The sequence below is a fragment of the Capra hircus genome, chromosome 15, assembly GCF_001704415.2.
Source record: "Capra hircus breed San Clemente chromosome 15, ASM170441v1, whole genome shotgun sequence".
In the NCBI taxonomy this organism is placed as follows: domain Eukaryota; kingdom Metazoa; phylum Chordata; class Mammalia; order Artiodactyla; family Bovidae; genus Capra; species Capra hircus.
Window position 1 is genome coordinate 4,310,491 of NC_030822.1, and position 21,799 is coordinate 4,332,289.

General features: G+C 39.5%; 1 protein-coding gene and 1 pseudogene across 1 annotated transcript; one reads left to right on the top strand and one right to left on the bottom strand.

Annotated features, from left to right (window-relative positions):
• On the top strand, nucleotides 11,020–11,964 carry LOC102190875 (olfactory receptor 5W2-like). The gene has a single exon (XM_005701884.2). It carries the CDS (start codon nucleotides 11,020–11,022, stop codon nucleotides 11,962–11,964), a length of 945 nt encoding a protein of 314 aa, XP_005701941.2.
• On the bottom strand, nucleotides 19,846–20,777 carry LOC102171632 (annotated as a pseudogene).

The window sequence follows — 21,799 nt, forward strand, 5'->3', positions numbered from 1 at the left end:
GTCTGACTCTTTGCGATCCCATGTATAGCAGCACACCAGGCCTCCCTGTCCATCACCATCTCCCAGACTTCACTCAGACTCACGTCCATTGAGTCTGTGATGCCATCCAGCCATCCCATCCTCGGTCGTCCCCTTCTCTTACTGCCCCCATTCCCTCCCAGCATCAGAGTCTTTTCCAATGAGTCAACTCTTCACATGAGGTGGCCCAAGTACTGGAGTTTCAGCTCCAGCATCATTCCCTCCAAAGAAATCCCAGGGCTGATCTCCTTCAGAATGGACTGGTTGGATCTCCTTGCAGTCCAAGGGACTCTCAAGAGTCTTCTCCAACACCACAGTTCAAAAGCATCAATTCTTCAGCGCTCAGCCTTCTTCACAGTTCAACTCTCACATCCATACATGACCACAGGAAAAACCATAGCCTTGACTAGATGGACCTTAGTTGGCGAAGTAATGTCCCTGCTTTTGAATATGCTATCTAGGTTGGTCATAACTTTTCTTCCAAGGAGTAAGCATCTTTTAATTTCATGGCTGCAATCACCATCTGCGGTGATTTTGGAGCCCCCCAAAATAATGTCTGACACTGTTTCCACTGTTTCCCCATCTATTTCCCATGAAGCGATGGGACCAGATGCCATGATCTTCGTTTTCTGAATGTTGAGCTTTAAGCCAACTTTTTCACTCTCCTCTTTCACTTTCATCAAGAGGCTTTTTAGCTCCTCTTCACTTTCTGCCATAAGGGTGGTGTCATCTGCATATCTGAGGTGATTGATATTTCTCCCGGCAATCTTGATTCCAGCTTGTGTTTCTTCAAGTCCAACATTTCTCATGATGTACTCTGCATATAAGTTAAATAAGCAGGGTGACAATATACAGCCTTGACGTACACCTTTTCCTATTTGGAACCAGTCTGTTGTTCCATGTCCAGTTCTAACTGTTGATTCCTGACCTGCATACAGATTCCTCAAGAGGCAGGTTAGGTGGTCTGGTATTCCCATCTCTTTCAGCATTTTCCAGAGTTTATTGTGATCCACACAGTCAAAGGCTTTGGCATAGTCAATAAAGCAGAAATAGATGTTTTTCTGGAACTCTCTTGCTTTTTCCATGATCCAGCGGAAAAAGCCAAAACCTTGACTAGACGGACATTTGCTGGCAAAGTAATGTCTCTGCTTTGGAATAGGCTATCTAGGTTGCTCATAACTTTCCTTCCAAGGAGTAAGCGTCTTTTAATTTCATGGCTGCAATCACCATCTGCAGTGATTTTGAAGCCCCCCAAAATAAAGTTTTGTGACAATATTTCCACTGTTTCCCCATCTAATTCCCATGAAATGATGGGACCAGATGCCATGATCTTCGTTTTCTCAATGTTGAGCTTTAAGCCAACTTTTTCACTCTCCTCTTTCACTCTCATCAAGAGGCTTTTTAGTTCCTCTTCACTTTCTGCCATAAGGGTGGTGTCATCTGCATATCTGAGGTTATTGATATTTCTCCCAGCAATCTTGATTCCAGCTTGTGCTTCTTCCAACCCAGCGTTTCTCATGATGTACTCTGCATATAAGTTAAAGTTAGATAAAAATAAGATATCTGAAGATTAGATTTTTAAGACATACAGAAGAGCTCTCTACTTGTTAAAGTACAATATTGTGCTGTTGTTATCAACTATCAATTCTTCTGCACTTCTTCCAAGATAATTTTCTTTCCTGCCTCTTCATCTTCAACCCTGTTTAAATGCCCAACTCTCTATGGTTTACAAACAATCACTTTTAAGGTATTGCTTTATATCATCCTTTTTGTGAGCATTCTTTGCTAAAGAACTAGCATTTCATCCTTGTTAACAAGCACTGAATTTTGCCTGGGATATAAAATAAATAAACATGAATTTACCTAAAAACAGTCGGCAACATTTTTTGACTATTACTTATGTCTCAATAACACAAAATTCATTGAAGATTTGTTAAGTATCTTAGCACGCACACACACACATAGACACATATCTCACAACAGTGTATATATATTATATGTATATACACAACAGTTTTTTTGGAAGGTGCATAAAATTGTTATGGACACTAAGATAATATTCTTATAAATACACATGTATTTGTTAATTGTACTACAAGTAAGAAGCTATAACTTCTTGATATTTGACTATTACATCTGACTTTGATATGGCTTCCTGAAGGCTAAAACACTGAATCAGTTTGCTGAGAAAGCTAGGCTACAATCCAATCATATATTTGAAATGCCATAAACTACTGAAGAACACTCTTATTTACACATTAAAATTGCAAAGTTAAAAGCCTCAGATGGTCTTAAATTTTCCAGCTGCCATTGTAAATAAAATGTCCTCATGTAAAAATATTTCAGAATGAAAAAATAAAGTGTATGAATTTCCTTTGCTTTTCATGGTGGTATTTGTAAAACACTATGGTGATAGCAGCCATGAAATTAAAAGATGCTTACTCCTTGGAAGAAAAGTTATGAGCAATCTAGATAACATATTCAAAAGCAGAGGCATTACTTTGCTGTCTAGTCAAGGCTATGGTTTTTCCTGTGGTCATGTATGGATGTGAGGGTTGGACTGTGAAGAAGGCTGAGTGCCAAAGAATTGATGCCTTTGAACTGTGGTGTTGGAGAAGACTCTTGAGAGTCCCTTGGACTGCAAGGAGATCCAACCAGTCCATTCTGAAGGAGATCAACCCTCGCATTTCTTTGAAAGGAATGATGCTTAAGCTGAAACTCCAGTACTTTGGCCACTTCATGCAAAGAGTTGACTCATTGGAAAAGACTCTGATGCTGGGAGGGATTGGGGGCAGGAGGAGAAGGGGACAACAAAGGGTGAGGTGACTGGATAACATCACTGACTTGATGGACGAGAGTCTGAGTGAACTCAGGGAGTTGGTGTTGGACAGGGCGGCCTGGCATGCTGCGATTCATGGGGTCGCAAAGAGTCCGACACGACTGAGTGACTGAACTGAACTGAACTGATGGCATGTTAAGAAGAGTTATCATGGTAAAAACACCATAAAATAGCTATTCTATAATATAAAAGATGTATGGGTTTCTATTTCTGGTGTATTTTATTGCTTTACTCAAACTTCTTTCAACTGTTGCTTATGAGGAGTAACATGGCAGAAAACATTGGCTGGAATATATTAAAGTCAGATAAAATATGGTGTCAATGAGTGAGTGAAAGGCATTCAGTCGTGTCTGACTCTTTGCCACCTCATGGACTAAACAGTCCATGGAATTCTCCAGGCCAGAATACTGGAGTGGGTAGCTGTTCCCTTCTCCAGGGGATCTTCCCAATCCAGAGATCAAACCCAGGGCTCTCTCATTGCAGGCAAATTCTTTACCAGCTGAGCCACAAGGGAAGCCCATAGTTTCAATGTTATGCCATTAATTATTGGCTTACTAATATATGTTAACACCCTGTCTATCTCAATAGTCTTCATTCTTTTCCCATTTAATCTTATTTTTTTAATTTTTATTTTTTACTTTATTTTACTTTACAATACTGTATTGGTTTTGCCATACATTGACATGAATCTGCCACGGGTGTACATGAGTTCCCAGTCCTGAACCCCCCTCCCATCTCCCACCCCATATCATCTCTCTGGATCATCCCCATGCACCAGCTCCAAGCATCCTGTATCCTGTATCAAACATAGACTGGCGATTCGTTTCTTACATGATAGTATACATGTTTCAATGCCATTCTCCCAAATCATCCCACACTCTCCCTCTCCCTCAGAGTCCAAAAGTCCATTCTATACATCTGGGTCTCTTTTGCTGTCTCACATACAGGGTCATCATTACCATCTTTCTAAATTCCATATATGTGTGTTAGTACACTACATTGGTGTTTTTCTTTCTGGCTTACTTCACTCTGTATAATTGGCTCCAGTTTCATCCACCTCATTAGAACTGATTCAAATGTATTCTTTCTAATGGCTGAGTAATATTCCATTGTGTATATGTGCCACAGCTTTCTATCCATTCATCTGCTGATGGACATCTAGGTTGTTTCCATGTCCTGGCTATTATAAACTGTGCTGCGATGAACATTGGGGTACACGTGTCTCTTTCAATTCTGGTTTCCTCAATGTGTATGCCCAGCAGTGGGATTGCTGGGTCATATGGCAGTTCTATTTCTGTTTTTTTAAGGAATCTCCACACTGTTCTCCATAATGGCTGTACTAGTTGCATTCCCACCAAGAGTATAAGAGGGTTCCCTTTTCTCCACACCCTCTCCAGCATTATTGCTTGTAGACTTTTGGATTGCAGCCATTCTGACTGGCGTGAAATGGTACCTCATTGTGGTCTTGATTTGCATTTCTCTGATAATGAGTGATATTGAGCACCTTTTCATGTGTTTGTTAGCCAACCCTATGTCTTCTTTGGAGAAATGCCTGTTTAGTTCTTTGGCCCATTTTTTGATTGAGTCATTTATTTTTCTGGAATTGAGCTGCATAAGTTGCTTGTATATTTTTGAGATTAGTTGTTTGTCAGTTGCTTCATTGCTATTATTTTCTCCCATTCAGAAGGCTGTCTTTTCACCTTGCTTATAGTTTCCTTTGTTGTGCAGAAACTTTTAATTTTAATTAGATCCCATTTGTTTATTTTTGCTTTTATTTCCAGTATTCTGGGAGGTGGATCATAGAGGATCCTGCTGTGATTTATGTCAGAGAGTGCTTTGCTGATGTTCTCCTCTAGGAGTTTTATACTTTCTGGTCTTACATTTAGATCTTTAATCCATTTTGAGTTTATTTTTGTGTATGGTTTTAGAAAGTGATCTAATTTCATTCTTTTACCAGAAAATTACTAGAGCTAATCAATGAATATAGTAAAGTTGCAAGATGTAAAATCAACACACAGAAATCCCTTGCATTCCTATACACTAATAAAGAGAAAGTAGAAAAAGAAATTAAGGAAACAATTCCATTCACCATTGCAACAAAAAGAATAAAATACTTAGGAATATATCTACCTAAAGAAACTAAAGACCTACATATAGAAAACTATAAAACACTGATGAAAGAAATCAAAGAGGACACTAATAGATGGAGAAATGTACCATGTTCATGGATCAGAAGAATTAATATAGTGAAAATGAGTATACTACCCAAAGCAATTCAACACAATCCCTATCAAACTACCAGAGGTATTTTTCACAGAGCTAGAACAAATAATTTCACAATTTGTATGTAAATACAAAAAACCTCGAATAGCAAAAGCAATCTTGAGAAAGAAGAATGGAACTGGAGGAATCAACCTGCCTGACTTCAGGCTCTACTACAAAGCCACAGTCATCAAGACAGTATGGTACTGGCACAAAGACAGAAATATAGATCAATGGAACAAAACAGAAAGCCCAGAGATAAATCCACACACATATGGACACCTTATCTTCCACAAAGGAGGTAAGAATATACAATGGAGTAAAGACAATCCCTTTAACAAGTGGTACTGGGAAAACTGGCCAACCCATTTAATCTTTCAACACCGCATTCTTCTCACACAACCAGCGCAATGTGTGATGGTAAATATCATTGGCAAAATGAAATTTATCAATGACTGTGTCATGTGTTAATATTATAGTCATATATCTTGACCTCTTCCTTCATCCTTGCCACTGAAATAAAAAATGTAAATATGAGAAAAACAATGTTAGATTTGGATAAATATCTAACTCATCTCAAACACTAGTAAAATAATGCTCAAAATTCCCCAAGTCAGGCTTCAGCAATACATGAACTGTGAAATTCCAGACGTTCAAGCTGGTTTTAGAAAAGGCAGAGGAACCAGAGATCAAATTGCTAACATCCTCTCAGTTCAGTTCAGCTCAGTTCAGTCGTACAGTCGTGTCCGACTCTTTGCAACCCCATGAATCGCAGCACACCAGGCCTCCCTGTCCATCACCAACTCCCAAGTTCACTCAGACTCACGTCCATCGAGTCACTGATGCCATCCAGCCATCTCATCCTCGGTCGTCCGCATCTCCTCATGCCCCCAATCCCTCCCAGCATCAAAGTCTTTCCCAATGAGTCAACTCTTCGCATGAGGTGGCCAAAGTACTGGAGTTGCAGCTTAAGCATCATTCCTTCCAAAGAAATCCCAGGGTTGATCTCCTTCAGAATGAACTGGTTGGAACTCCTTGCAGTCCAAGGGACTCTCAAGAGTCTCCTCCAACAGCATAGTTCAAAGCATCAATTCTTCGGCACTCAGCCTTCTTCACAGTCCAACTCTCACATCCATACATGACTACTGGAAAAACCACAGCCTTGACTAGACGGACCTTAGTCGGCAAAGTAATGTCTCTGCTTTTGGATATGCTATCTAGGTTGCTCATAACTGTTCTCCCAAGGAGTAAGTGTCTCTTAATTTCATGGCTGCAGTCAACATCTGCAGTGATTTTGGAGCCCCCAAAAATAAAGTCTGACACTGTTTCCACTGTTTCCCCATCTATTTCCCATGGAGTGATGGGACGGGATGCCATGATCTTCGTTTTCTGAATGTTGAGCTTTAAGCCAACTTTTTCACTCTCCTCTTTCACTTTCATCAAGAGGCTTTTTAGTTCCTCTTCACTTTTTGCCATAAGGGTGGTGTCATCTGCATATCTGAGGTTATTGATATTTCTCCTGGCAATCATGATTCTAGCTTGTGTTTCTTCCAGCCCAGCGTTTCTCATGATGTACTCTGCATATAAGTTAAAAGAGCAGGGTGATAATATACAGCCTTGACGTACTCCTTTTCCTATTTGGAACCAGTCTGTTGTTCCATGTCCAGTTCTAACTGTTGCTTCCTGGCCTGCATACAGGCTGGATCATGGGAAAAGCAAGAGAGTTCCAGAAAAACATCTATTTCTGCTTTATTGACTATGGCAAAGCCTTTGACTGTGTGGATCACAAGAAACTGTGGAAAATTCTGAAAGAGAAGGGAATACCAGACCACCTAACCTGCCTCTTGAGAAACTTATATGCACATCAGGAAACAACAGTTTGAACTGGACATGGAACAACAGACTGGTTCCAAATAGGCAAAGAAGTACATCAAGGCTGTATATTCCCACCCTGCTTATTTAACTTATATGCAGAGTACATCATGAGAAACGCTGGGCTGGAAGAAACACAAGCTGGAATCAAGATTGCCTGGAGATATATCAATAATCTCAGATATGCAGATGACACCACCCTTAAAGCAGAAAGTGAAGAGGAACTAAAAAGCCTCTTGCTGAAAGTGAAAGAGGAGAGGGAAAAAGTTGGCTTAAAGCTCAACATTCAGAAAACGAAGATCATGGCATCCCATCCCATCACTCCATGGGAAATAGATGGGGAAACAGTGGAAACAGTGTCAGACTTTATTGTGCGGGGCTCCAAAATCACTGCAGATGGTGACTTCAGCCATGAAATTAAAAGAGGCTTACTCCTTGGAAGACAAGTTATGACCAACCTAGATAGCATATTCAAGAGCAGAGACATTACTTTGGCAACAAAGGTCCATCTAGTCAAAGCTATGGTTTTTCCAGTGTTCATGTATGGATGCAATAGTTGTACTGTGAAGATAGCTGAGCACTGAAGAATTGATGCTTTTGAACTGTGGTGTTGGAGAGGACTCTTGAGAGTCCCTTGGACTGCAAAGAGATTCAGCCAGTCCATTCTAAAGGAGATCAGCCCTGGGTGTTCTTTGGAAGGACTGATACTAACGCTGAAACTCCAGTACTTTGGCCACCTCATGCGAAGAGTTGACACATTGGAAAAGACTCTGATGCTGGGAGGGATTGGGGGCAGGAGGAAAAGGGGACGACAGAGCATGAGATGGCTGGATCGCATCACCGACTCAATGGAGGTGAGTTTGAGTGAACTCCAGGTGATGGTGATGGACAGGGAGGCCTGGTCTGCTGAGATTCATGGGGTTGCAAAGAGTCAGACACGACTGAGCTACTGAACTGAACTGTGCCTTGTAAACTAAAAGCCTATCTGCTTATTCAGCTGCCCAAGACCTACTCATCTCAGTTAAGGTTTCCAGGTAATGATTTCAAGACTCTAGAACAATAGCTACTGTTTTGGTAAAATAAATTTGTAAATAAAACATTTTATGCCTGCTGCTGCTGCTGCTGTTAAGTCACTTGAGTCATGTCCAACTCTTTGTGATCTCATGTATTTCAGCACACCAGGCCTTCCTGTCCATCACCAGCTCCCGGAGTTCACTCAAACTCACGTCCATCGAGTTCGTGATGCCTTCCAGCCATCTCATTCTCTGTGGTCCCCTTCTCCTCCTGCCCCCAATCCCTCCCAGCATCAGGGTCTTTTCCAATGAGTCAACTGTTTGCAGGAGGTGGCCAAGGAACTGGAGCTGCAGCTTTAGCATAAGTCTTTCCAATGATCATTCAGGACTGATCTCCTTCAGAATGGACTGGTTGCATCTCCTTGCCATCCAAGAGACTCTCAAGAGTCTTCTCCAACACCACAGTTCAAAAGCATCAATTCTTTGGCACTCAGCTTTCTTCACAGTCCAACTGTCACATCCTTACACGACCACTGGAAAATCCATAGCCTTGATAGACAGACTTTTTGGCAAGGTGATATCTCTGCTTTTGAATATGCTATCTAGGTTGGTCATAACTTTCCTTCCAAGGTTAGTCCTAGCTTTTCTTCCAAGGCACAGTGAAGTGAAGTCGCTCAGTTGTGTCCGACTCTTTGCAACCCCATAGACTGAGGCCTACCAGGCTCCTCTATCCATGTGATTTTCCAGGCAATAGTACTGGAGTGGATTGCCATTTCCTTCTCCAGGCAACCTTCCCAATCCAAGTCTTGAACCCGGGTCTCCTGCATTGTAGACAGACGCTTTACCATCTAGCCACTAGGCAAGTCACAAGCATCTTTTAGTTTCATGGCTGTAGTCATCATCTGCAGTGATTTGAAGCCTAAGAGGACTTAAATTCATCATCAATTCTCTTTAATACACATATCTTGTTTTTGCCTCTTTAATAAGAGAGGAAATTGTGAATCATAAAAAGGCTTTAACACCTGAGTCAATCTTTGTTCTAAAAAGATATAGTGCAGGAATAAAATAAGTGCATTTTCCCCACTTTTCATTTTTAATGATTGTTAGTGGAATCCAAGTATTCCCACGAACTACATCAAATCATTGCCTTAATCAAAAAGAATTGACTTTAGGTACTGATTATTTGAATCTATTGGCTTTTCATGCATTGCTTTGACATTTCTTCATATACATTCATTACTAGAAATATTGCTAAATGACATAGAGAAGGTGAATATTTCAAAAAGGAAGAAACCAGATGAATAATAGGAAGATGTAAATTACTAAGTTGGGAAATCTTGTAATTCATCGGATCTCTGCTTTGACTAGGTAAGAGGAGTTTAGATTCAGTGTAACTGTGCAGCTTAGACTTAACATAATCTGTATTTTTCTTACTGTCAGATCAATATGTTGACAATAGTGAAGAAATGAAGGTTAATTTTTGCAAAGATTGTTACTGTTTTCACAGGGGAAAATACAGAGCAGAAAATATAATTAACCAAATGTTAGCAAACACTGAGCCAGAGGGTGGATGCTTCAGAGACTTAAGTCCCAAATGCTACCTGGCAAAATAAAAGGTTAGCTGTTTATTTTTTAGACATCAGTAGCAAGGACCTGGGGTCATGCAGAGTCGGACATGACTGAAGCAACTTAGCAGCAGCAGCAAGGACAGAAAGACCTGCTCATTCCAGGTATGTCCTTGAGTCTCCAGATTTAAGAATAGAGGAGAAAAACTTAGCATTAAAAAATGAGAAATTTATCAATTAATTACTTATGCCTACCAATTCAATACAATAAACTCATGAGTTAAAAAAATCAGAAAATATTTTCTTCTCAGAATTGGAAGAATCTGTCTCTAGCATCTATAAAATGATTGTTTAATTATTTTCTTTTAATTTAGATTCACAGGAAAGCCTTTACTCTTTGTCACTGGGGAAGCATATACATATGCTTTTAAAATTTTATTTCAAAAATAATATAGGCAGAACACTATAAATAGCAATATTTAGAAACTTAACTCCATGTAAATCATATGCCAATATGTACTTAAAGAAAACCTGTCACCCATATGCTAATTCTTAGATCAGTAGAGACATGCAGACATGACGCAAGCAGATACACACATAAGGAGGACACTCGACACATCGGAAGTGTTCATTACACTGCATCTCATTTTCTTTTTAATACAAAAGTCAATTAAAATCAAAGACACCCAAATGTGTGTGTTAAATTCTGTTGTTTTTACTTCTTTGTGTCGTTCTTCTTTGGCTGGTCAAGGGATCCATCCTCTGGCACCAGGGCGAAGCAGAGATCAGTAATGAGAAGTGTGGCGAAGGAGCAACACGTTTCTACAGTAAAGCTCAATAAGGTCTATTGTATGTCTACCAGATGCTGAAGGTAACTGACCAGGACGGTAACATAGTAATTTTCATTATGAATGGTTGCTGATATGCTCTAGAATGTATAGACAATCATTTCAAATCAACATTAGCTGAGCTGTATTCTGAGAAACATAACAATGGTAACAAATTTTTGTGCCCAAATGACTATTTCCAGAGATGGAAAATGCTTAATCCTATAACTGACAGCCAGGTCTCTCAAACATTGGTGTCTCTTCTATGGTATTTTGAACATAAAATAAGACATTAATTCTTCCAATTATACCTCCAGAGGTAAGAAAGCAAAAACCTAGGAAAATGAAAAACTCATAGAGTTTTATATACATCATAATGACATGCAGACTTAGATCAAACTTTTTCAATGTGTAATATAGTTTTTTGTTTGTTTTTATTTTTCCAGGTAGGTACCAATGTTCCTTTAAAAAGTAGGGACATGACTGGGTAATTTTCTGAGTATAAAATGACATTTACACAAAGAGACTGTGCTCTCCTTTACAGAGATTTTGCAGATGTCCGTACATTTATGTATACTTTTCCTGATCATTTTGTCAAAAATTTAGATAAGAAAAATTAAAGAATGGAGAAAGAAAATTGCTCCTCTGTGACTGAATTCATTTTCTTGGGGATTACCAGTGATCTAGAAGTGAAAGTGACCTTATTTGCCATGTTGCTGATGGTCTATCTCATTAATCTTCTGGGAAATCTTGGAATGATCATTTTGATTAGAATGGATCCCCAGCTGCAAACGCCAATGTACTTTTTCCTCAGCCACCTCTCCTTCTGTGACCTCTGCTATTCCACAGCCATTGGGCCCAAGATGCTGGTTGACCTTTTGGCCAAGAACAAACCAATCCCGTTCTACGGCTGTGCCCTACAGTTCTTGATTGCCTGTACCTTTGCAGATTCTGAGTGTCTCCTGCTGGCAGTGATGGCCTATGATCGATACAGGGCCATCAGCAGGCCCTTGCTCTATGCGGTCAGCATGTCCAGTGGGGTGTGCTCCCTGCTCGTGGCTGGGGTTTACCTGGTGGGAATGACAGATGCTTTGATCCACACGACATTAGCATTCCACTTATGCTTTTGTGGGTCAAATGAGATTAACCACTTCTTCTGTGACTTACCTCCACTCTACCTTCTTTCTTGCTCTGATACACAGGTCAATGAATGGACAGTATTTATTGTTTTTGGCTTCATTGAATTGAGCTCAATTTCAGGAGTTCTTGTCTCTTACTCTTATGTCATCCTAGCAGTCTCAAAGATCCACTCTGCTAAGGGGAGGTTCAAAGCTTTCTCCACCTGTGCCTCCCACTTAACTTCTGTGGCAATTTTCCAGGGAACTATGCTTTTTATGTACTTTAGGCCAAGTTCAATCTACTCTTTAGATCAAGACAAAATGACCTCATTGTTTTACACCCTTATGATTCCCATGTTAAATCCTCTGATTTACAGCCTACGGAACAAGGATGTGAAAGATGCCCTAGGAAAACTAAAAAATAAAAGATGGTTTCAAAGATTTATATAACACACATGCACACACATATAGTAGTTATTTTTTTGCAAAATTATATGGCATGATACATGAGAAATATAATTTTACCAAATTATTTAATAAATGAGTATCTATACTAAAGTTCAGCCATAGGAAATTGTTGCAGTTTTCAAAACTTGTCATGCTTCATTTTATGTCTTCACCTTATCTGTGAAACCCTGTGTAAAACTTCCTGGCTCTTCAAATTCTATCATACGTTTTGCATGTATCCATTCATTCAAACATTATTATTTCAAGTGTATTAACATTTATCAACTATTTAATTCTTTTTGTCTGCCTCTAAGTGCTTTACATTTCTTTAAAAACCCATTAGTTTGTATAAAAATGAACCATATAATCTAGATGAATAAAGAAACATTTACTAACTAACCACACATACATTTCATAGTAAAGTTTAAGACTTTCATTAATTAAAAACAAAAACAAAAAAAAAGTAGGGTTAAAAATCTAGGAACAAATGTCAAAACATAGTGTGCAGAAGAAAGGTTTTCTTGAAAGGAGATATTGTCAGATCCAAAACTTTGGGAAGGAAATGATTCTAGGAAGATAATTTGACACTTACAGAGGTCTTGAGCTGAGCAGCTGTGTACCTTTTCCGGGGATTCCCAGTGCCTCAGTGGTAAACAATCAGCCTGCCAGTGCAAGAGATGCTGGGACTCGGACTTAACCCTTGGCTCAGGCATATCCCCTGGAATAGGAAATGGCAGCTTGCTCCAGTATTCTTGCTTGGAAAGTTCCATGAACTGAGGAGCCTGGCAGGCTGTGGTCCCTAGGGTCACAAAGAGCTGGATGCAACTGAACACACAGACACATACGTACACACACCTTTTTAGAATTAAGAAACCCAAAACTGAAAGCAGTTTGGACTCTGTGGGAGAGGGAGAGGGTGGGATGATTTGGGAGAATGGCACTGAAACATGTATAATATCATATATGAAATGAATCGCCAGTCCAGGTTCGATGCAGGATGCTGGATGCTTGGGGCTGGTGCACTGAGACGACCCAGAGGGATGGTATGAGGAGGGAGGAGGGAGGGAGGTTCAGGATGGGGAACACGTGTATACCTGCGGCGGATTCATGTTGATGTATGGCAAAACCAATACAATATTGTAAAGCAATTAACCTCTAATTAAAATAAATAAATTTATATTTAAAAATAAATAAATAAATAAATTACATTTCCCTAGCAGAAACAAATAAACAAAAAATAAAGTGCCTTGGTAAATTGTATAGTTTTCCTTAATAATTAGCTATCAACTCCTCCCATTCTTAGCTCTGATTAAAAGTTCCTTTTTATAGTTCACAGACAACCATTTTCTTTAATCATTCTATTTAATATTGTCCAGTTTGTGAAATCATGGCCTACAGTATGAGATTGTGAACAATCTTTGCTCAAGGATTCTACATTCTGTCTGTATTATCCAAAGCACTTACCTAATGTTTGGGACACAAGTGGAGAAAGAGAGAGAGAGAGAACAAAGTAAAGAAAAAGGAAGGAATAAAGGGAGTAGATAACATTTGTGAGTGTTCATTAGACATCAATAACTAACAAAATAAAAATTAACTGAAGATATGGTATGTGGCTTGAATGCATATATATATAATAAATTTTAAGAAAGAATATAAAATGGTTGTGAATACTAGGGTGCTGATCTATAAAGAAGATACATATCACACTAGAAGTAAAAAGCATTCATCTGGATACACTCTTAATGTGTATCTATTTTGTGGGTTTCTGCTCTAGAATCTGATGCTAAAGCACTGAATCAGCATGTCTAAACAATACAGATATATTTGAAGAAGCATGTAAAATTCATGCACTTGTTTATTACAGTTGCAAAAGTTAAAAAAACCCACTGTTTCTTAGATTTTCTAGCTATCATTGTAGAGTGACTTTGTGCAAAAACATTTCAGAATGAAATTAAAGCCCAAGAAGATTCTCTGGCTTCCACAGGGGGCATTTGTGAGAAACTGACCTCTTCCACAGAATCCTACTGGAAAGAACTTATGAATAATGTTTTTTAATAAAAGACTTCAGGGCTTTTCTCCTGTACTATGTTTTCCAATTTTACACACAATATTTTAGAACTGTTATCAGCAGAAACATGGTAGAAATCATTTTTTGAGCTATATAGTCCAAGAAAAATGGAGTGTCAGTGAATTGTTGCTAATTTAGGGAATATAAATGTGTAATCTGGTTAAGTAATCTCTCTCTATTTGACTGCCCTGTATCAGAGCTTCTAAAGATTCCTTTGATCTACAAATTGGCTGTTATTATGAGATCTAGTGGATGTGAACTAAAGGCTAGAATATTTTAAGTCCTATCAATGGAATTATAAAATTAAAATTGACTTATTCAATTGTCTGAGGGCTTCCAACCTCAATTTACCAGTATCTCCCTGGAAGGAACTTGTACACATAGATATACTTCAGCTTTTCTGACTATCCTAGGGATATGGTAAAGAATCTGCCTGGAATATGGGAGACCTGGGTTTAATCCCTGGGTCAGGAAGATCCCTTGGAGAAGGGAATGGCTACCCACTTCAGTATTCTTGCCTGGAGAATTCTGTGGACATAGGTGCCTGGTGCGTTACAGTCCATGAGGTCACAAAGAGTCTGACATGACTGAGTGACTAACACTTTAAGGGCTGACACGTCTCCAGATCAACTGACTCTGGCAGACAGTAAAACCTTCATTCAAGGATGTCACAGAAAATCTAAACCATATCCAACACTTTCCCAACCCCGACAGTGTAAAACTAGAAATCAGTTAGAGAAATAAGTTTAAAATTTTTACAAATGTATGGAGATTAAACATATCCCTGAACAACCAGTAGTTTAGAGAAGAAATCAGAAAAGAATTTTAAAATATCCTGAGACAAATGGAAATAAAATATCATGACCAAAATTAGAGGACAATAACAAATTACAATAAACACAGCTTTAAGAGAAAAGTTTGCAGTGAAAAAATGCTTACATTAAGAAGAAGAAGAAAAAAAAAAAAAGCTTTTTTTTTAATAAAAGACCTTTTATACCCCAAGGAACTAGAAACGCAGAACATGCTAAGTCAAAAGTTAGTAAAAGAAAAGAAATGACAAAGATCAGAGTTAAAACAAATGAAATAGAAAAAGTCAATCAACATAAAGGCTGTACTTTTGAAAAGGTAAGCAAAATGGAGGAAAAAATAGCTAAATTTATCAAGATAAGGGAGAAGTCTCAAATAAATAATACTATAAATGGCAGAAGGGATATGACCATTGATACTGCAGAAAAACCAAGGATCATAAGAAACTACTATGAACAATATACATCCCTTCCCCCCTGCCAAGAAAGAAATCAAATGACTTAGAAGAAATTGTTAAATTCCTAAAGCATAACACCCTACAAAGACTGAATGATGAAAAAATAGAAAATCTGAATAGAAAAAATACTAATAAGGAGAAAGAATCAGTTATCCAAAGCTCCCCCACAAGATAAGTCCAGGACCACATGGCTTCATTGGTGAACTCTAACATTTGAAGAATTAATAATTTTTAAATTTTTCCAAAATATAAAAATAGAAGCATAGGCAGTACTTCCAAACTCGTGTTATGAACCCAGCATTACCTTGATCTTAATACCAGACAAAACACAACAAGGAATAAGAATTAAGAGTCAATATTCCTGATGAACATGAATGCAAAAACTTCTGTTGGAAAACCAACTTCAAAACTGCATTGAAAAGATCATACACTATGATCAAGTGTTGTTTATTCCAAGCATGCAAGGACAGTTCAACATGTGCAAATCAATTAGTGTGATATACCACATTAACAAACACAAGTGAAAGTAATTAATCATCTCAATAAATGCAGAAAACAAATGACAAAATTCAAATTTTTTTCATGATGAAATTCTCAGTAAACCAGTTAGAGAGGGAACCTATCTCAACATAAATAAAGGATATATATGACAAACTCAGCTTACATGACATTAAATAGTGAAAAGGTAAAATCTTTCCCTCAAAGATAAGGAACAAGACAAGAATTTAAGTGCTTCTCAACAGAGTGAAACCCTAAGAGATCTGCTATCCCTGGAAATAGAGAAGTGCCTGATGGAAAAAGTGGTTTTGGAAAATAATCACAGTGAAGTAAGCAAGGACAAATTCCAATGTTCAAATATGTGACTAGAGAAGCAGATAATGGTAGTAAAGCTCTTGAGTGACACAAACACCCTCAGTTTCAGTTCAGTTCAGTCGCTCAGTCGTGTCCAACTCTGTGCGACCCCATGAACCACAGAGCGCCAGGCCTCCCTGTCCATCACCAACTCCTGGAGTTTACCCAAATCAATGTCCGTCGAGTTGGTGATGCCATCCAACCATCTCATCCTCTGTCGTCCCCTTCTCCTTCTGCCCTCAATCTTTCCCAGCATCAGGGTCTTTTCAAATGAGTCAGCTCTTCACATTAGATGGCCAAAGTATTAGAGTTTCAGCTTCAACATCTGTCCTTCCAATGAACACACAGGACTGATCTTTAGGATGGACTAGTTGGATCTCCTTGCAGTCCAGGGACTCTCAAGAGTCTTCTCCAACACCACAATTCAAAAGGATCAATTTTTTGGCCCTCAACTTTCTTTACAGCCCAACTCTCACATCCATACATGACTACTGCAAAAACCATAGCCTTGACTAGATGGACCTTCGTTGACAAAGTAATGCCTCTGCTTTTTAATATGCTGTCTAAGTTGGTCATAACTTTCCTTTCAAGGAGTAAGCATCTTTTAATTTCATGGCTGCAATCACAATCTGCAGTTATTTTGGAGCCCAAAAAATTTAAGTCAGCCACTGTTTCCACTGTTTTCCCATCTATTTCCCATGAAGTGATGGGACCAGATGCCATAATTTTAGTTTTCTGAATGTTAACCTTTAAGCCAACTTTTTCACTCTCCTCTATCACTTTCATCAAGAGGCTCTTTAGTTCTTCTTCACTTTCTGCCATAAGGGTGATGTCGTCTGCTAACTGAGGTTATTGACATTTCTCCGAGCAATCTTGATTCCAGCTTGTTCTTCCTCCAGCCCAGCGTTTCTCATGATGTACTCTGCATATAAGTTAAATAAGCAGGGTGACAATATACAGCCTTGATGTACTCCTTTTCCTATTTGGAACCAGTCTGTTGTTCCATGTCCAGTTCTAACTGTTACTTCCTGACCTGCATACAGATTTCTCAAGAGGCAGGTCCAGTGGTTTGGTATTCCCATCTCCTTCAGAATTTCTCACAGTTTATTGTGATCCACACAGTCAAAGGCTTTGGCATTGTCAATAAAGCAGAAATAGATATTTTTCTGAAACTCTCTTCCTTTTTGATGATCCAGCGGATGTTGGCAATTTGATCTCTGGTTCCTCTGCCTTTTCTAAAACCAGCTTGAACATCTGGAAGTTCACGATTCATATACTGTTGAAGCCTGGCTTGGAGAAATTTGAATAAACTTCAGGTTTTCTGAAATCGGTATTAGCTTAGAAAGGGCAAGATCTCTAGATTGAACATGACCAGTGTTAATAAACTACATTCGAGGACTATTTGTGAGATACCCTTTTGATAATGGAAGTGTCATTTTGTGGTTCTGAAAACTGCAGGAGAGTCAAATGTTTATAGAATGTGCAGCTACAGCTAAAGACTTAAAATTAGACAAAGAAATATACTTCAAGTTAGAGTACTGAGCAATAGAAGCACTCATTTAAGTCATTGAGTGTATTATGTATGCTATTTTAGCTTTCTAAATCTCATGTGACAACTATATTCATTAAGGAGACGTCATCTAAAGTCTTACCCAGGTGAAGAGTTAGTCACCTAGTCGTGTCCATCTCTTTGTGACCCCGTGGACTGTAGCTAGGCTACTGTCCCTGGGATTCTCCAGACAAGAATATGGAGTGGGTTGCCATTCCTTCTCCAGGGCATCTTCCTGACCCAGGGATTGAACCTGGGTCTCCTGCATTGCAGGGAGATTCTTTACTATCTGAACCACCAGGGAAGCTCTCTTACCTAGATGAGCACAGTAGTAAATGTTATGAATTTAGTAAGAAATTTTCATTTTTATTCATCCAGCAAGTATTCATTGAAGGCCAAATGTGTTTTCTAGGTAAATTTCTAGGCATTAGAGATATAAGATCCAATAATAATACCAGAAATTTCTACTCTCTTGGAGTGTATAGAGGGAGAAGGAAATGAGGCAAATAAATTATTGCGTGTATTTAACATATCATCTGTTCCTACAAAAAAATTATCATTAATGGGGTAAAGAGTGATTATCTCATTATATTAGATTTTCAGAAAAGACTTTTCTTGGTAGGTGGTATTTGAATAGGCACATACATGATTTAATAGAAATATATTTATTAACAGTAGATTGAGCACTAAAATATTTTGGAGCCAATTAACTTCCTTACAAGGTGTTTCATCTTTCTCCATTTCAAGCTATTATGTCAGTGAATGTGGCAATATGTATACGGTATGTCACTGAGTTCAGTGTGAGGATTGGCATGGTATAAAACAGACTCTACTTGAACAATCACTTATGAGCATTTGGAACTGAGCATACTATAGAGGGCTTCCCAGTTGGCGCTAGTGATAAGGGACCTGCAGGAGACATAAGCAATTCTGGTTCAGTCCCTGCATCTGGGAGATGCCCTGGAGGAAGGCTTGGCAACCAACTCCAGTATTCTTGCCTGGAGAATCCCATGGGCAGAGGAGCCTGGCAGGCTACAGTCCAGGGTCTCAAAGAGCCAGACATGAGTGAAGTGACTTAGCACACAGCACACATGTGCTATAGAGAGAAAGGAGGAGGATGTGTGGAAGGCACAGGTAGACAGGACTCTGCGATGCCCACAGGTGGAAAATATCTTTAAAATAATGACAGAAGGGAAAGCTAGGAAATGATGGCTGTGAACTTTCTTAGTTCGTTGAATTGGCTAAAGCAAAACAAGATCCAAAAGGGCAGCAGAATACTCATACAGAATATGTTTACTAAGATGGACTCACAGCAGGGAGTACGACTGAAAGGATGAGTGTGAGAAGCAGTCTATGCTCAGCTGTAGCACCAGCCAGAAGGATGGAACACAGCTTCTGGGGCACAACAGCTGTGTAAAGTGCAGGTTTACAAACAGCCAGGAAGAAGTTATGTACAACAATACTAAAAATTAGTTGTTGTTGTTGTTTAAGAGTTGTGTGTGGTTTAGGAGGAAAGAGAGAGAAGCGGAAGTCACACACCCTCCTTCCCTGTGTCTCTGTGTATCTTTTTCCGTCTCTTATGAGGACACTCTCATTGGATTTGGGGTTCACTTTAAGCTCATCTTGACTCTTACTTTAATTACATCTGCAAAGCTCTTATTTCCAAATAAGGTGACATTCTGAGTGCTGGGTGACATGGATATTTGGGAGACACTCTTCACCCACAGCGCTTCCATGTTGGCTCAGAAGTTGAAGAAGCTCCCTGAAATGCAGGAAACCCAGGTTTAATCCCTGGGTGAGGAAGATCCCCTGGAGAAGGCAATGGCTACCCGCTCCATTATTCTTTCCTGGAGACTTCCACGGACAGAAGAACCTGGCAGGCTACAGTCCATGGGGTGGTAAAGAGTAAAACATGACTGAACAACTCACAGTTTCACTTTTCATACACCCACAACACACATCATTTTACACATGATATACAGCTGTTTTATTTGGCATTGAACTGAACAAAAACTAAGAGATCAAATAGCCAATTTATGGCTCTAAATTTACGATCTAGTGAGTTGACTACATAATTTGAGTCATCATCTCTACAAGAAGATTTAATCAACACTATGTAATAGATCATATTTCTTTTGGACATACAGATCTTCAACCAAATTGTATTAAGTGATCCATTAATTTCCTGACACTCTCTTTCACATCTTTGTTCCTGAGGCTATAGATCAGAGGGTTCAGCATGGGACTCACTACTATATAAAACACAGAACATACTTGACCGTGAGCCATGAGTTTTGGGGCCTGGGTACAAAATAAAGGAACAGGATTGTCCCGTGGAGCATGGTGATGGTGGTCAGATGGGAGGCACAAGTAGAGAAGGCTTTTTGGCGTCCCCCAGCAGAGGGCATTTTATGATAGTGCCCAAAAATGGAAATATACGTAGTGAGGATAATTGCCAGGCTGCTCACCTCATTGAATATGGAGATGGCAAAAGAGATCACTTGGCTGATGAAGGGGTCAGAGCGGGCGACAGAGACAATGGCAGAGTGCTCACAGGGGAAATTATTTGTGATGTTAGACCCACAGAAGGATAATGTCTGGAGACGACAGCTGAGTGTCAGGGAGGAGACTACACCCCACATGTAGGGACAGGCCACTAAGGATGCACAGAGCTTTGGGGACATGACTGCTGTGTAGAGCATAGGCTTAGAAATGGCCACAAATCAGTCACAGGCCATCACTGCCAACATGAATGCCTCTGCCACTACAAACATACAAGCTGAGAACAATTGCATGATGCAGCCCGGGAACGAGAGGGTTCTGTCTCCCACAACCAAATTCTCCAAGAGTTTGGGTGGAACAGCAGAAATCAACCAAGGACAAGTGACTGAGAAAAAAGCACATGGGGCTGTGGAGTTTGGGACTGATCCTGATGATGGTGACCATGCCCAGGTTCCCCACCACGGTGACTGCATAGACGGTGAGGAAAACCAGGAACAAGGGAACCTGGAGGTCGGGATATTCTGAGAAGCCCAAAGGGTGAAGATGGCTCCGGCACTCTGATTTCCTTCAGCAAACCACATAATTCTTGTTGGAGAAAATCTGAGACAGCGATAATAAGATAACAATGATAATGGTGACAGTGCATGGATATCTCATTTATCGTGCAGCAGACATTGTGTTAAAATATTAGCACCTTAGTTTTGACCACTTCAGAGAAGGCAATGGCCCCCCACTCCAGTACTCTTGCCTGGAAAATCCCATGGACGGAGGAGCCTGGTAGGCTGCACTCCATGGGGTTGCTAAGAGTCGGGCACGACTGAGCGACTTCACTTTCACTTTTCACTTCCATGCATTGGAGAAGGAAATGGCACCCCACTCCAGTGTTCTTGCCTGGAGAATCCTAGGGACGGCGGAGCCTAGTGGGCTGCCGTCTACGGGGTCGAACAGAGTCGGCCCACGACTGAAGCGACTTGGCAGTAGCAGTTTTGACCACTAAATAAGACTTTGAAAAAAAAGACTTTGAATTTCAAAACAAGCATTCTCATATTTTACAAAGGGAAATGGAAGCATATCTGAGTTAAGACACTTGTTTGAATTAACACAGCGTGCTAGTGATGAGTTAGGTTTGAAGTTGGTCATGAGTGACAGACATTGAATTTAGTGTAGAGTGAGAGAGAAATATTTTCTATAGTGTTGTATAAAAACATGTTTTTCACAGTCCCACCATTCTGAAGGTCTGTGTTGTTTAGTGGGAGTAACAGAACAGTAAAGGAAAACATGGCGCTCAGATTTATTTTGTAAAGCAGGAGGCGTAATGTTGTTAGAGGCCGTAGTACTTCTGTCGTTATGTTCAAACTGAAGATCATTGAAAAGGCAGAGGTCATGAGTCACCACAAGAATTTTCACACCTTGGAAAGCATAAATGGACATTGAAGAAAATAAAGCTCTATCTTCAAGTTTTCCAGTGATTGCAGTTGGATGCTAAAATTACTGGCCTTGGGTTCAACGCAGCGACCTGGTAAAGTCAGGAAGCTATATTATAATTGCACCCTCCCTTTTGTTTCTTTCCTATTTGTGACGTTTATCATTTTATCTCACACAG

What these genes read in the sequence shown, in the direction of transcription:
- LOC102190875 (XM_005701884.2), top strand. Translation starts at nt 11,020, where the DNA reads ATGGAGAAAGAAAATTGCTCCTCTGTGACTGAATTCATTTTCTTGGGG.